The following is a 13605-nucleotide window of genomic DNA, read 5'->3' as shown; positions in this document are numbered from 1 at the left end:
ACCCCAAGTGTGGTCTGACCAGAGTTCAAAAGAGTTCCCTGCTTGTTGCAACTGAATTTCTTGGAAGATAGTGGGACGGAGTTACTAAAAGGTTAATATGTAACTTCAACTAAGCTCATCCATTTCAGTATGACGGAAATTCAGCTGCAAGTTTTTATGTCTGCTGTTTTACCTGGATATCCATCATTCTCTCAGGAAGCAGAGCACCCCAGGATGAGAAAGCAATGGATCGATCTCTATCATATCTTCCTTTTCTCATATAAGATAAGACAAGACAAGATAAGATATCTTTATAGTCACATGTACATCGAAACACATGCATCTTTTGCGTAGAGTGTTCTGGGGGGCAGCCCGCAAGTGTCACCACGCTTCCGGCACCAACATAGCGTGCCCACAACTTCCTAACCCGTACGTCTTTGGAATGTGGGAGGAAACCGGAGCACCCGGAGGAAATCCACGCAGACACAGGGAGAATGTACAAACTCCTTACAGACAGCGGCTGGAGTTGAACCCAGGTTGCTGGCGCTGTAATAGCGTAACGCTAACCGCTACACTACCATGCCTGCCCATAACATGTTGTTCTATCCTTATAAGGCAGAAGAAATCTGCAGCAACACACAAGATGTTGGAGGAACTCAGCGGGTTGGGCAGCATCTGTGGGGGGAAATGGACGGTCGACGTTTCGGGTCGAGACCCTGCATCTGGACTCAGTGAAAACCCAGTCCAGATGAAGGGTCTCAACCCGAAACGTCAACTGTCCATTTCTCTCCATAGATGCCTCCTGACCCGCTGAGTTCCTCCAACATCTTGTGTGTTGATCCAGATTCCAGCATCTGCAGCCAATTAAATCCTTCTGAAGGGTATTCCCTGTTGTAATCTAGCCTGACAGTGGGGAGATATGAGTGCTCTCAGCAGGCAAGCCAGTTGCTGGATTTCAAAGGGATAGGCTGGGAGATTTTCCGTATGTAATCTGGAAGCAGACTCTTTACTGTCCAAACAAGCTCCTGCCGGGAATTAGTGGTGCTGGCCAGAAGAACCATCATATTCCCCAGATTCCCTTCCTCTGCCTATGCTCCCCCCATAAAAGACCACTAAACCTAATTTACGATGGACTGCAGAGTGTGTCAGTGCAGGTCCCACCGCTGTGCACGGATCGAATGCTAACACAGTATAACTCCCATAATCCGGTGTCTGGTTATTCAGAAGTCCTTGTGGTTCAGCATCTGGCTCACTCGTTCGTCCAGGACGTGAGTTGGGGGGGGGGGGGGGTTCCAGAGTGTGGGCAGGGGGTGCAGCCGGAACTGGGGGTCCAGAGTGGGGCCAGGACTGGGGGCTAGACTGTGGGTGAGGTATGCAGCCGGACCCAGTACTTGTATATCTCCTGCTCACATTAAACTCACTGGGTTCACTGGAAAACTTGTTATGCTACTGTGTAACTGGTATATAAAAGTGAAATTAAAGTCTGTTGGGGTATTAATCGGAGCCACACCTGGGAAATCTGCCAGACTATCAAGTTTTACTGTACTCTGGTTCAAATATCAGCGTGCAAAATCCCTTAACGTTCCCATTATCCTGGGCTGGAGGGTTAGAACATGGTGGATGGCGTTCAAGTTGTTTCCCATGGTGGGTGAGTCCAGGACAAGAGGGCACAGTCTTAGAATTAGAAGGTACCCATTTAGAACAGAGATGCGGAGAAATTTCTTTTTGCCAGAGGGTTGTGGATTTATGGAACTTGTTGCCACGTACAACTGTGGAGGCCCAATCATTGGGGGTGTTTAAAGCGGAGATTGATAGGTATCTAATTAGTCAGAGTATCAAGGGATATGGGGAAAAGGCTGGGAATTGGGGCTAGATGGGAGAATAGTTTAGCTCATGGTGAAATGGCCGAGCAGACTCGATGGGCCGAATGGCCTACTTCTGCTCCTTTTTCTTGTGATCTTGTGACCAAGGGGGGAGGGGTTGTCCTGTCCTGGGAGGATATTGGGGACCTTATGTGCAAACAGAAGCTTGTGAGGGTGAATCACCCCTCAAAGATCATTCAAGTCTTGTGGTTCTGCTAAATCAAAACACATTTTGTGAACAGATCGGTCCAATTCTTTAGAATAGTTGGGAAGCTGATGTTTACTTGAATAAACTGTGGCTTTGTTTGATAGGAGCTAATTAGTTGAAGCATCTCATGAAAAAATACAAACTAATTCACAGACATGGTGTAATATCCCTCAGGAGGCTGCTGGCAGAAGGCAGTTTATACCTCGGTCATAAAACAATCTGCTGGAGGAACTCAGCGGGTCGAACAGCATCTGTCGGGGGGAAAGGGATTGTCGACGTTTTGGGTCGAATCCCTGCCTTAGTCCTGATGCAGAGTTTTCACCCGAAACTGTGACAATTCCTTTCCTCCCACAGATGCTGCTCGACCCGCTGAGTTCCTCTGGCAGATTGTGTGTTGCTCCAGATCCCAAGATCTGCAATCTCTTGTGTCTCTATATCTCAGTCGTGGCATCATACAACACAGAAACTGGTCCTTCTGCCCACCAAGTCCATCAACTACTCACTTACACTTAATCCGACATTAATTCAATTATATTCTCCCCACATTCCTCTCAACCACTCAACCACACACTAGGGGCAATTTACAGCAGCCAACTAAGTACAAACCTCCACGTCTTTGGGGTGTGGGAGGAAACCGGTGCACCCGGAAGAAACCCACGCGGTCACAGGGAGAACGTGCAAATTCCGCACGGACAGCACCGGAGGTCGGGATCGAACCCGGGTTGCTGGCGCTGTGAAGCAGCAGCTATTGTGTACAATGACTCCTGAAGTATTGTAGAAATAAGCACTGCAGTGAATGGTTGCTTTATTAATGTGTGTTATTTCAAGGACAGTTCGGGACTACGATTAGGATTAAGCAACAGTAAAACACCCAAACCATAAAAGAGCATTCTATTGCAGGTTACACTCAGTTCAGACAGTTAAAGCCAGTACAAAAATAAATGTTATAAAAGGTTAACAAAACACCAGAAAGCAGGATTGGGACGCAATGGTATGATAAATAACTATTATAGCTTTGAACCCCAGTTTGACAAATGATTTACATCGTACATTATAAGAGCTCAGGGTGTGGTTTATGCCCAGTGTTATGACAGGATTGATATCATTGGAGAAGGCCCAATGCTGAGCATGACAAAACAAGCTGGAGTGTGGCGCACCAATGTAAAAGGTCAAGAGATATTGCAAGCAGCATCTGGGCCTTGTTAGTGAATGGCAGACCGCAGCAGTGAAATATGACTGTATTGGAACACAATTAAAGTCAAACACCTACATTAAATTTGGACCAGACAACTCTTTATCATGCGATGCTTAAAATGGCACTTAAAAACTTTGGTCTTGTTTTGCGTAAACCTCTTATACTTTTACTCTTTTACAGCTGCTATCCGAGGAGGAAAACAAAGTTGCTGTTGTTAACAAATTGAACTGTGAACAGCAAAAGAATCAGCAACACATAAGTGAGCTGAAAACCAGGTTAGAGGTCAGTGGTCTACCCTCTCAGTGATGATTAGAATAGTCATTGTTTTTGTAGGAACTCCCGCACAAAACATATGGACGGGGGTGGAGGTCTGAGATCATTCACAGAGTAGTTAAGCAGAAGGAAGATCAGTAACTGAAAAAGGGAAAGGGACACATCGGCAAGAACACCCCATGGTGTGGAGCCTGGGACTTGGTGAAAGAAAATCAGTACCTGGCACACACACAAAAGGTAAAAAGACGCAGGAGACTAATCAGTTAATAAATGTAATGATCTGATTGGGAAATATATAATTTTGAACGATGTCAAAATCAGTGGTAGTTAAACTAGGGGAAAGGTTGTGTTGGATGTAAATGTCACTGTAGACCACTTATTCTTTTGTGAAGGATTCAAAGTAATTCAAGGCCTTATTTTGGACATTGGGATGTGGCAAGAAAACAGTTGAATAATAATTTTCAGCAGCAGATGGGATTGCTGGCCAAGATGTGTGAATGGTACACTCCCACTTTAAAAGGAAGAGTTATTGAGTGGTATATTAGATCAGCACTGAAAACAGGTGAGGGGTCTTGATGGGCAGATCACCCACACAGGTTGATTGAAATGCAGGCGGCAGTCTCACTTCAGGTTGCCTGCTGATAGGTCAAACTGTGGCACGGAGCCGGTGCCAACCACGCCGTTGGCTGGCTGCACGTGTCCAGCCCATGGCCAGACCAGATGTTGGAATTGTGCAGGAAATGAATCCTGCACGGCAAAGATAGAAAACTGCCCTGACATCGAGAGAAGGGGCTGCAATCATTCTGGATGTTGCATTAAAAAGGCCGTGGGGGAGAGGAGTTGGAAAGGAGGAGAGGCTTCCTGCATTTGGCTGGAGGCACTGCATTAAACCTGGCCGGGACTATGCCCAACGAGGGCATCATGACCAGTGTTACGATACTGGACGCTAACCTCCACAGATAGGGAATGGTGCAGGTTGAGGGAAAGGATTCCCTTGCAGTTTGGGATGTAGAGCAATCCAGTCACATGTTCCCTGAAAAGTCATGCGTGCCGTCAATGGCAGTCAATGCCTGCAGTCCGAGCAACACACCTGTTGGCTGTGCTTGCTTAACATGAATTAGAGAGAATCAAATGTATGTATCCCACTTGGAATAGACAAGCTACAGTGCGACAGTACATGGTAAACCTGTTGTTCCAACTATCTCCAGCTCCTGGGTGAAAGGACCCAGAGGCAGAGGTTCTCCCACAATTTCTTCCTATCCACTGACAATGCAGTCCCTTCCCTGCTCTGAGCTGCAGCTGTCACTGCTGAAGGGAGCGTATATTTCAATTGGGCCCTCCTCACTGATGGTCAGAGGCCTCACCCTGTCTAGCCAGAGAGGGTGTAGAAAAGGTTCACAGGGATATCGCCAGGGCTGGAGGGCTTGAGACCGGATAGGCTGGGACTTCTTTCCCCTGGAACAAAGGAGGCTGAGGGGTGGCCTTAATGAGGCTTATAAAGGGGGCACGAGGGGCATAAATAAAGTAGATGATCACAGTCTTTTTCCCAGGGCAGTGGGGTCTAAAATTAGAGGGCATAGGTTTAAGGTGAGAGGGGAAAGATTTAAAGGGAACCCGAGGGACAACTCTTTCACACAGAGGGGAGTGGGTAAATGGAGTGAACTGCCAGAGGAAGTGGTGGAGGCAGGTACAATTACAATGTTTAAAAAACATTTAGACGGGTACACGGATGGGAAAGGTTTGGAGGGATATGGGCCAAACGCAGGCAAATGGGACTAGCTTGGTGGGCATGGAGAAGTTGGGCTGAAGGGCCTGTTTCCATGCTGTGTAACTCTAGTGGTCCTCAGTGAGTTGCAGGAGGGTTGCTCCTTCTATACTCTGCAGCCATCAACCCTCTGTCACGAGACTCTGTCTCCTCCTCCCCCTCTTCCCACCCTGCATGCCCTGTGCTCACTCTCCCAGTCCTGCTGCACTTCAAAGTGAATGTCTGGGTGAGGGGGGGGGGGAAGTGGGGGGGCATCCCGGTTCTGTGTGAAAGACTGCAATAAGCAAAATGTCCTTCAGGACCTGCCACACAATTCCCGCTAGACATTAGAAACTTTGGAAGAACTGTAGAAAGCACCATCTTTCTGTAGAGTTAGAGGGATGGTTTATAAAAAAAATCAGCCAACCGCTAACCTACAAGAGGTGGGCGGTCCCTTTAAGTGGACATTCTGGTGGGAGCCCTTTCAGCTGCTCGGGTGTGTCAAGGGCACTGTCTGGAGCACTGAGATCAGATTGGTGCTGTACAGTGACTGATGTCGTGTTCCACCCATTCCACATAAGATAAACTAAGATCTCTTTATTTGTCACATGTACATCGAAACACACAGTGAAATACATCTTTTCGTGTAGAGTGTTCTGGGGGGGGGGGGCAGCCCGCAAGTGTCGCCACGCTTCCGGCGCCAACATAGCATGCCTATAACTTCCTAACCTGTACGTCTTTGGAACGTGGGAGGAAACCGGAGCACCCGGAGGAAACCCACGCAGAAACATGAGGAGAACGTACAAGCTCCTTACAGACAGTGGTCGGAATTGAACCCGGGTTACTGGCGCTGTAATAGCGTTACGCTAACCGCTACACTACCGTGGCTGCACTGGGTGCATACACCCAGTGGGCTTGTACTAACTCTTTCACCAAGGACACCATCCATCGACATTCACAACAAAAATCTGTGCTTGAGTTGCAACTCCATCTTAGCCTTCCGAATGCACTGGATAAACTTTGGAAGTGGAACTTTGCAAAGATTGACGAAAGGACAGGACGATAGAACCAAATGGATTGCTCTTTCAAGTGCTTGTCTCCTTCTTGTCTCCAAAGTGGTCTCTCCCCGCACTATAGGATTCTATGATCCCACCGAGCTACAGGTGAACAGATTACTTTCTCTACAAGCCCAATTTTGCAGCCTTAGTGCACTAACATTGAAAATAACGATTGCAAACTCTACCTGCAGAAGTAGTACATACCTGCAAGCACTTCCGATGAGTATTTACTGAAATAGTGCCTCAGCACTGACAGATTAATCAGATAGAGCACATTTTTCAGCTCAGGAACTGCTCTAAACAATTTTATTAATTGACCATTGAAATACTTTGAAAACAATTCTCCAAGTGTCCTCCCCAGTCCTCTTGTTTATATCAGTGTGTAAGATCATGAAATCAGATCAAGCCTTGGCTGCTTTCCACTGCTGCATTTGTATGGTACACTGCATTGCAATTCTTTGGCAGTCCTTCCACATTTTCTACATGTTTAGTCCAAAGTTATCAACAGTGCAAAATCATTCCTTTCTCTGAGGATGAGTCATTCTTTCCAGCTCTGTTCAGTCTAACACTGGGGCAGTGTCATTTCGTGAAGAGCAGGAGGGAAAGATCGAAAAGGTGCCTGGTCCTCCACTGAAAGGACAAGTTGCAGTGACCAACGACGAGCCAGTTAGGTGCCAGTTCCGCAGTGTGGTCCCTGGATGGAATCATACAGAGCAAAAGGAGGCCAGTCAGCCCATCATACCTGTGCTGACTCTTGAAAGAGCCATTTGGTCTCATTTTCCTCCCCCTTCCCCAAACTATAAACAAATTCTCCTTCTACATATTTATCCAGTTGCCTTTTGAAATGTAGACTGAAGCTGCTTGCATTCCAGGTTGTAATAACTGACTGCTAAAAGTAGTTTCCCTATGGCTCCTTCACTCTTTCTGGGAGTCACCTTCTCTGGTTACCAATCTTCCTGCTGTTAGAAGAAGCTCTCTATTTTTACTCTCATTATTTGACTGATTAAATTTCCCCTTAGTCTTTCCTGCTTTAAGGAGAATAACCCCAGTTCTCTCCAAGTCCAGACAGCCAAAGTCCTGCACCCCGACACCATTCCACTCTGCAATAGTTGACACAGCTCTTGATTTGTCCCAGAAGTAATGGAGAACTACAAGTCTCGAGTGGATGAGGAGCTGAAAGAAATTAGCGTCACTGACAAAGTTACTACTGGAAAAATTAATGGGACTGAAGCCTATAATTCTCCAGAACCTGCTGACCTGCATGCAAGAGGTTTTGAAAGAAGTGGGGATGGTGATAGTGGATGCACTGGTTCCAGACATCCATGGACTCCAGAACAGTTCCCACATGGAGTCGTATAGAAAACAGGCCCTTTGGCCCAAATGGTCCATGCCGACCAAGATTCCCATCTAAGTTAGTACCATTTTCCTGCATTTGGCCCATATCCCTCTAAACCTTTCCTATCCGTGTACTTGTCCAAGTGCATTTTAAATGTTGTTAATGTACCTGTCTCTGGCAGTTCATTCCTTCTAGGCACCACCATCCAGGTGAAAAAGTTGCCCCTCATGTTCCTATTAAATCTCTCCCATCTCACCTTAAACCTACGCCCTCAAGTTCTTGATTCCCCAACCCTGGGAAAAAGACTGTGCGCATAAGATCACCCCTCATTCTTCTATGTTCCGGTGAAAAAAGTCCCAACCTGCTCATCCTCTCTCCATAACTCAGTCCCTCGAGTGTCAGAAACATCCTTGTAAATCTTCTATGCGCTCTATCCAGCTGACTGGAAGGCAGCAAATGTAACTCCTGTATGTAAGAGAGAAAATGGGGAACTATAGACCAAGATAGTTTGGCATCAGAAAAGGCTCAAATCGATTGTTGAAGATGTGACGGAGTGAGCACTTAGGAAATAGTAGTAGGATTAGGCAGAGGCAAATGGATTTCTGAAAGGGAAATCATATTTGGCAAATCTATTGAAGGTTTATTTGAGGTTGCAACTAGCAGAATAGGTAAAGTGGTCGACAAAGGCCAGAGCTTCCAGTCGCCTGTCACTTTAATTCACTCCAACCTCTTTGGTCTCTTACACTGTTTCAACAAAGCTCAACGTAAGCTGAAGGAGCAATGTCACACTGAGTGCCTTGGGACTCAATAACTTCAACCATCTCAGATAATCGGCCATTCCAGCTTTTCACACTTCCAGCATGCATTACTTGACCTTCTTGTAATTTCAGATAATTATTCTGCTTCTCCGAATTACACCCCTGTCCCAGATCCATCTTTAGTTATTTACTAAAAAAAATATGAAATATAAGAACAAGGTAAGTAAGTTGCTGGAAAACATTCTGACGGATAACATATACTTACATTTGGAAAGGCAGGGGTTGGTTAAGGATAGCCTGTGTGGCTTAGTGCGTGGGAGATCTTGTCTTACAAATCTGATAGTTTGAAGGTTAAAGGTGAAAGGTTCTATAACAACCTGAGGGGCAACTTTTTCCACACAGTGGGTGGTAGGTATATGGAACCAGCTGCCAGAGGAAGTGGTTGAGGCAGGTACATTAGATACATTTACGAAGGATGTGCACAGGTATGTGGATGGCAAGGGTTTAGAGGGATATGGGCCAAGTGCTGGGAAATGGGATTAGCTTGAATATACATCTTGGTTGGCATGGAAACCTAGGGTTGAATGGCCTTTTTCCATGCTATGCAACTCTATGATGAGAATTTCTTCACCGCCCTCCTCCACTCTACACACTTCTCCCCACCCCCCTTGCCACGCAGTAGTCAATAGTTAGACCATTAGTTCGTGAATGCAAATTGATTTAAAATCCATAAAAGGAGTAGCCTTCCACCAAAAAATCCAGGGTAGCAGTGATACAATAAAATATCTTGAAGGAGGTTTGCGTATACATAATTGGTATTGGATATATGCACAAAATAGTGTTCCACACGCAGACAGTCACGCACTGACACAGGTTGGCTAACATGCAGACTAATGTGCACACCAACGTAGTCCCCAAGTGCATATTCTGTTATTTTTATTACATACAGTACTGCTGCTCCACCTCACTGCAAAAAATGTATTCCCCTTTTGACACTTGCTGTCCTGTCAAGACGAGTGCTCTTTAGTCTGAAGCCAAGTTTGAATCTCAGTTCTTAAAACTCTAGATGATTTGAAATCTGATTTTACAGCAGATAAAGTAAAAATAGTTTGACAGGGGCTCCACAGAAAAGTCTATGTATCTCTTGCTTTTATGTTGGTATCAGGGGTGTTGAAAATCTAGACATGTTCTGGCTGTTGGCATTAGCAACCTAAGGAAACACTGATAAACATGAGCTAATCCTAGAATTGTAGACTGATACAGTGCAACAGCAGCTCATTGAGCCCATCACACTTGTACTTGCTGTTTCAAAGCACTGCACAATTAGACTCAATCCATGCTCTTTGCCCTTATGCTGGTAATTATTTTCTTTTCGAATACTAATCCAATTTCCCTTTGAAGGTTATTATCAACTTGTTTTTACAGTTCCTTCAAACAGTGCATTCCAATTATGCTGCAAGTTTCGCTTCCTTAAATCTGTGGCCCCTCGTTACCAAAGCTCCTGCCTCAACAACAAGTTTTTCATCCTTTAGATTTTGTATCCCTGTCCCGATTTTGACCACCTCTATTAAATCATTTTTTACTTTCTCTACTATAAGGTGAACAACCTTCAATAATCTCCAAACAACTGCACATTTTCAAATTCAGATTCAGATTACTTTATTGTCACATACAATAGGGTGCAATGAAATCCTTTGCTCGCGTGAAGCTCACAGAGTAAACAGTATACATGGTAATAATAAACACAACAATAGATACAGCAACGAGGGCAATAGAGCAGAATGGTGCAAAGTACAGTAGTACAAACTGAAGGAGTGCAAAAAGAAATGCTAAAGTGACAATAACAGAATAACCGAGAAAGGTAGAATTGAGAATCCGAGAGTGTGGCAGCATGACTAGGAAGTGGATTTGGTATTGGTATTGGTATTGGTTTATTATTGTCACTTGTACCAAGGTACAGTGAAAAACTTGTCCTGCATACCGATCGTACAGATCAATTCATTACACAGTGCAGTTACATTAAGTTAGTAGAGAGTGCATTGGGGTAGTACAGGTAAAAACAATAACAGTACAGAGTAAAGTGTCACAGCTACAGGGAAGTGCAGTGCAGGTAGGCAATAAGGAGCAAGGTCACAACAAGGTAGATCGTGAGGTCAGAGTCCATCTCATTGTATAAGGGAACCATTCAATCGTCTTGTCACAGTGGGGTAGAAGCTGTCCATAAGTCTGGTGGGCTACTGATAGTTACACACTAACATGTAGACTTCTATGCTTAAGAAGGGAAGGTCCACGTGCATACTCTGTTACTTTTATCATACATGCCCCCAGCATCACCTCGCAAAAAAATACCTCAGATTTTCACCCTTTCCAACTTATGATCCTGTTTAAGAGGGGTGTACTGTGTAGTCTGAAGCCGAGTCTTGCGTCTGCAACAAAAACATGAAATGCTGTAATGGACACCGTCTCAGGAAAGAGAACCAGTTAACGTTTCGGGTTGGGGATCCTTTGTCCCCCCCGGGGACTCCAGTATATCTCCTTATTTTCGGGAAAGCTGCAGAGAACACGAATGGAGACACAAGAGGTTCTGCAAACGCTGGAAATCTGGAGCAATACACACACGAAATGCTGGAGGAGCTCAGCAGGTCGGGCAGCATCCATGGAGGGAAATAAACAGTCGAAGTTTCGGGCCGAGGCCCTTCATCAGGACTGGAAAGGAAGAGGGCAGAAACCGGAATGAGAAGGTGGGGGGGAGGTGGGGAGGGGTGGGGGGAGCACAGGCTGCGGGTGAGTCCAGGAAAGGGGGGAAGGTAGGTGGGTGGGGGAGTGGGGATTATGGGGAGTGATAAGATCTGGTGGGGGACGAAGTGTCGGAGAGGTCCGTGGCAGGTCACCAGGAGCAAGGCCTAGAGCTGTGGCAGAGACAGACAGGGCCGGTGGGTATCTGCGCATGGCGGCGAGGGTGCCACGCAGAATCCAGCTGGAGAAGCGGAGGGAGTAGCAGTCCATGGGACGCAGGTACTTGGGATCCTCGTTGGGGCCAAACTGGGGAGGCCTGGAAACGGAGCTGGAAGACACCTGGCACAAGATGGCGGCGGAGACAAGTGCCCAGGACGGACGCGTGGCTGCCGAAGCAAGTCTGGGCGAGAACGTGGTGGAAGAGCCAGAGGGCAGCCGAGATCACGGAGGGAGAGCGGTGAGAGAGGGTCCCACAGAACCACCCCCCCCCCCCCCGTCGAAGAGAGGAGCAGAACTTCTTCAGGGTAGGCGTCCCTGGAAGAGATGTCACAGTGGAGACACAAGAGATTCTGAAGAAGCTGGAAATCTCACCCAGACCTGCAACGGACCTCTCCGACACTTTGTTCTCTGCTGGATCTCGCATCACGCCCTTTTATCCCCCACCTACCTGCCTTTCCCCTCTCACCTGGACGCACCTACCACCTGCCAGCCTGTGCTCCTCCCCCTCCCCTGACCTTCTGCCCTCTTCCTTTCCAGCCCCGATGAAGGGTCTCAGCCTGAAACGTCGACTGTTTATTTCCCTCCACAGATCCAGAGAACAAGGAATGGGAGAGTTTCGGATAATCTGTAATCATGTAACGAATGAAGCAGTTGCATTAAGGGACCGTGGAGTGAATCCAAGCACCTCTGTCACTTGAAGGTCTCCTTTAATGCTGAACAGTCAAGGAGATAATTAGGAGAAAAGAAGCAGCAAGGAAAAAAGGAAAATAAGGAAAAGGGAATAAGGAAAAAAGATATTGAGGAGAAAAGGAGCAGCATGAACATTGATGGAGGGTTATGCTGCTTTTCTTCCATTTATGCCGAAGGTTTCTTCACCGAAGAAGGCTGCTGGAGCTTTAGCTTAATGTCACTACCGGAAGAAGGCTCCTGCAATAGCTAACCACTCCTTCTAGATAAGCATATGGAGGAATTTAAAATAGACGGATATGTGGGAGGAAGGGGTTAGATAGTCTTAGGCAAGGTTTAAAGGTCGGCACAACATTGTGGGCCGAAGGGCCTGTATTGTGCTGTACTGTTCTGTGATTCTATGATTCTGCATTGCACAAGAGTTCAAGTGCTTGGAGTCAGGCGGCGCAATGGCGCACCTGGTAGAGCCACTACTTCACAGCTCCAGCGACCCGGGTTCGATCCTGACCTCCAGTACGATCTGTGTGGAGCTCGTCCCTGTGACTGGGGCGGGATTCCCCCCACCCCCGGCGCTCCAGATTCCTCCCACATCCCAAAGACATGCGGGTTGGTAGTTGAATTAGTGCTGTAAACTATCACCGGTGTGACCGGTGTGTTGGATGACAGGAGAATTCAGGGGAGTTAAGGGGCATGTGAGAGAGGGTAGATGACAAAGAAATAAGTGGGGCAATGGGACTGATGGGAATGCTCCATGTGCTGGCATAGACTCGATGGACTGAATGCTCTCCTTCCATGTCATGAGAAAGCTGCAGCGACCCACAGCTGAGTCATAATGTATGGACGAACTTTATCAGTTTTAGACAGGGAGCTTAGCAATGGGCAACAATTTCCCGTGACCGCCATATACTGAGTGAATAAGCAGTTTTATTTTACGATGCACGCTCCAAGAAGAATCCATACAATGGATGACCGAGAAAAGGCTCCAGTCATAGGGGCTGATGAAGTGGTGAGATGGTGATGTCCACCAATGAGTTGTCTGTGTTTACTTGCCTTAAACGGGCTTCCTTAACGCCACAGTCAAACTGTAAACAATTGGGACGAATTTTAATCTTGCTTTGGGTGCAGAGGCAGGAGAAGCTGGCATTGTGCCAGCACTCTGGTTTCTGGGTTTGGTATGGTCCATTAGGTTCTTGGTGACCTCTTTCTTGGTGAGACCAGTTAGAAATTGATTCTGTTGATTGCTCCCATTAAACAATAATTCCACAGACTTCTGACCTCGGCATTAGGTACATGGGTTTCCCAGACTTCCTGACACAAACCTGTGGGAATTCAGGAGCCGAAAGCAAGTATGTCAGTAACTACTCAGTGTTCACAGCTGATTCTGACCTGGTGGTGAGAAAGAGTTTATTCACAGTACTTTGGCAGAGTTGGCCATCTGCCCACTGAGAAACAACAGGGGCTTGGGAGCAGTCGGTATCACTACTAACGAGGAACTACAGTCACAAATTCACAACCTTGCCCTGTCTGGGTAGAGGGGGACAGACCAAAGG

General features: G+C 46.6%; 1 protein-coding gene across 1 annotated transcript in view; it reads left to right on the top strand.

Moving 5' to 3' along the window:
• LOC127580585 (uncharacterized) overlaps positions 1-13605 on the top strand; it is a 155433-nt gene that overhangs the window by 91958 nt on the left and 49870 nt on the right. Inside the window, exon 10 of the mRNA XM_052034172.1 lies at positions 3425-3526. Within this exon, the coding sequence (XP_051890132.1) occupies positions 3425-3526 (102 nt within the window). The remainder of the gene's footprint in view (positions 1-3424; positions 3527-13605) is intronic.

The sequence above is a fragment of the Pristis pectinata genome, chromosome 19 (genome assembly GCF_009764475.1).
Source record: "Pristis pectinata isolate sPriPec2 chromosome 19, sPriPec2.1.pri, whole genome shotgun sequence".
NCBI lineage: Eukaryota > Metazoa > Chordata > Chondrichthyes > Rhinopristiformes > Pristidae > Pristis > Pristis pectinata.
This window is presented reverse-complemented; position numbering and strand designations above follow the sequence as displayed.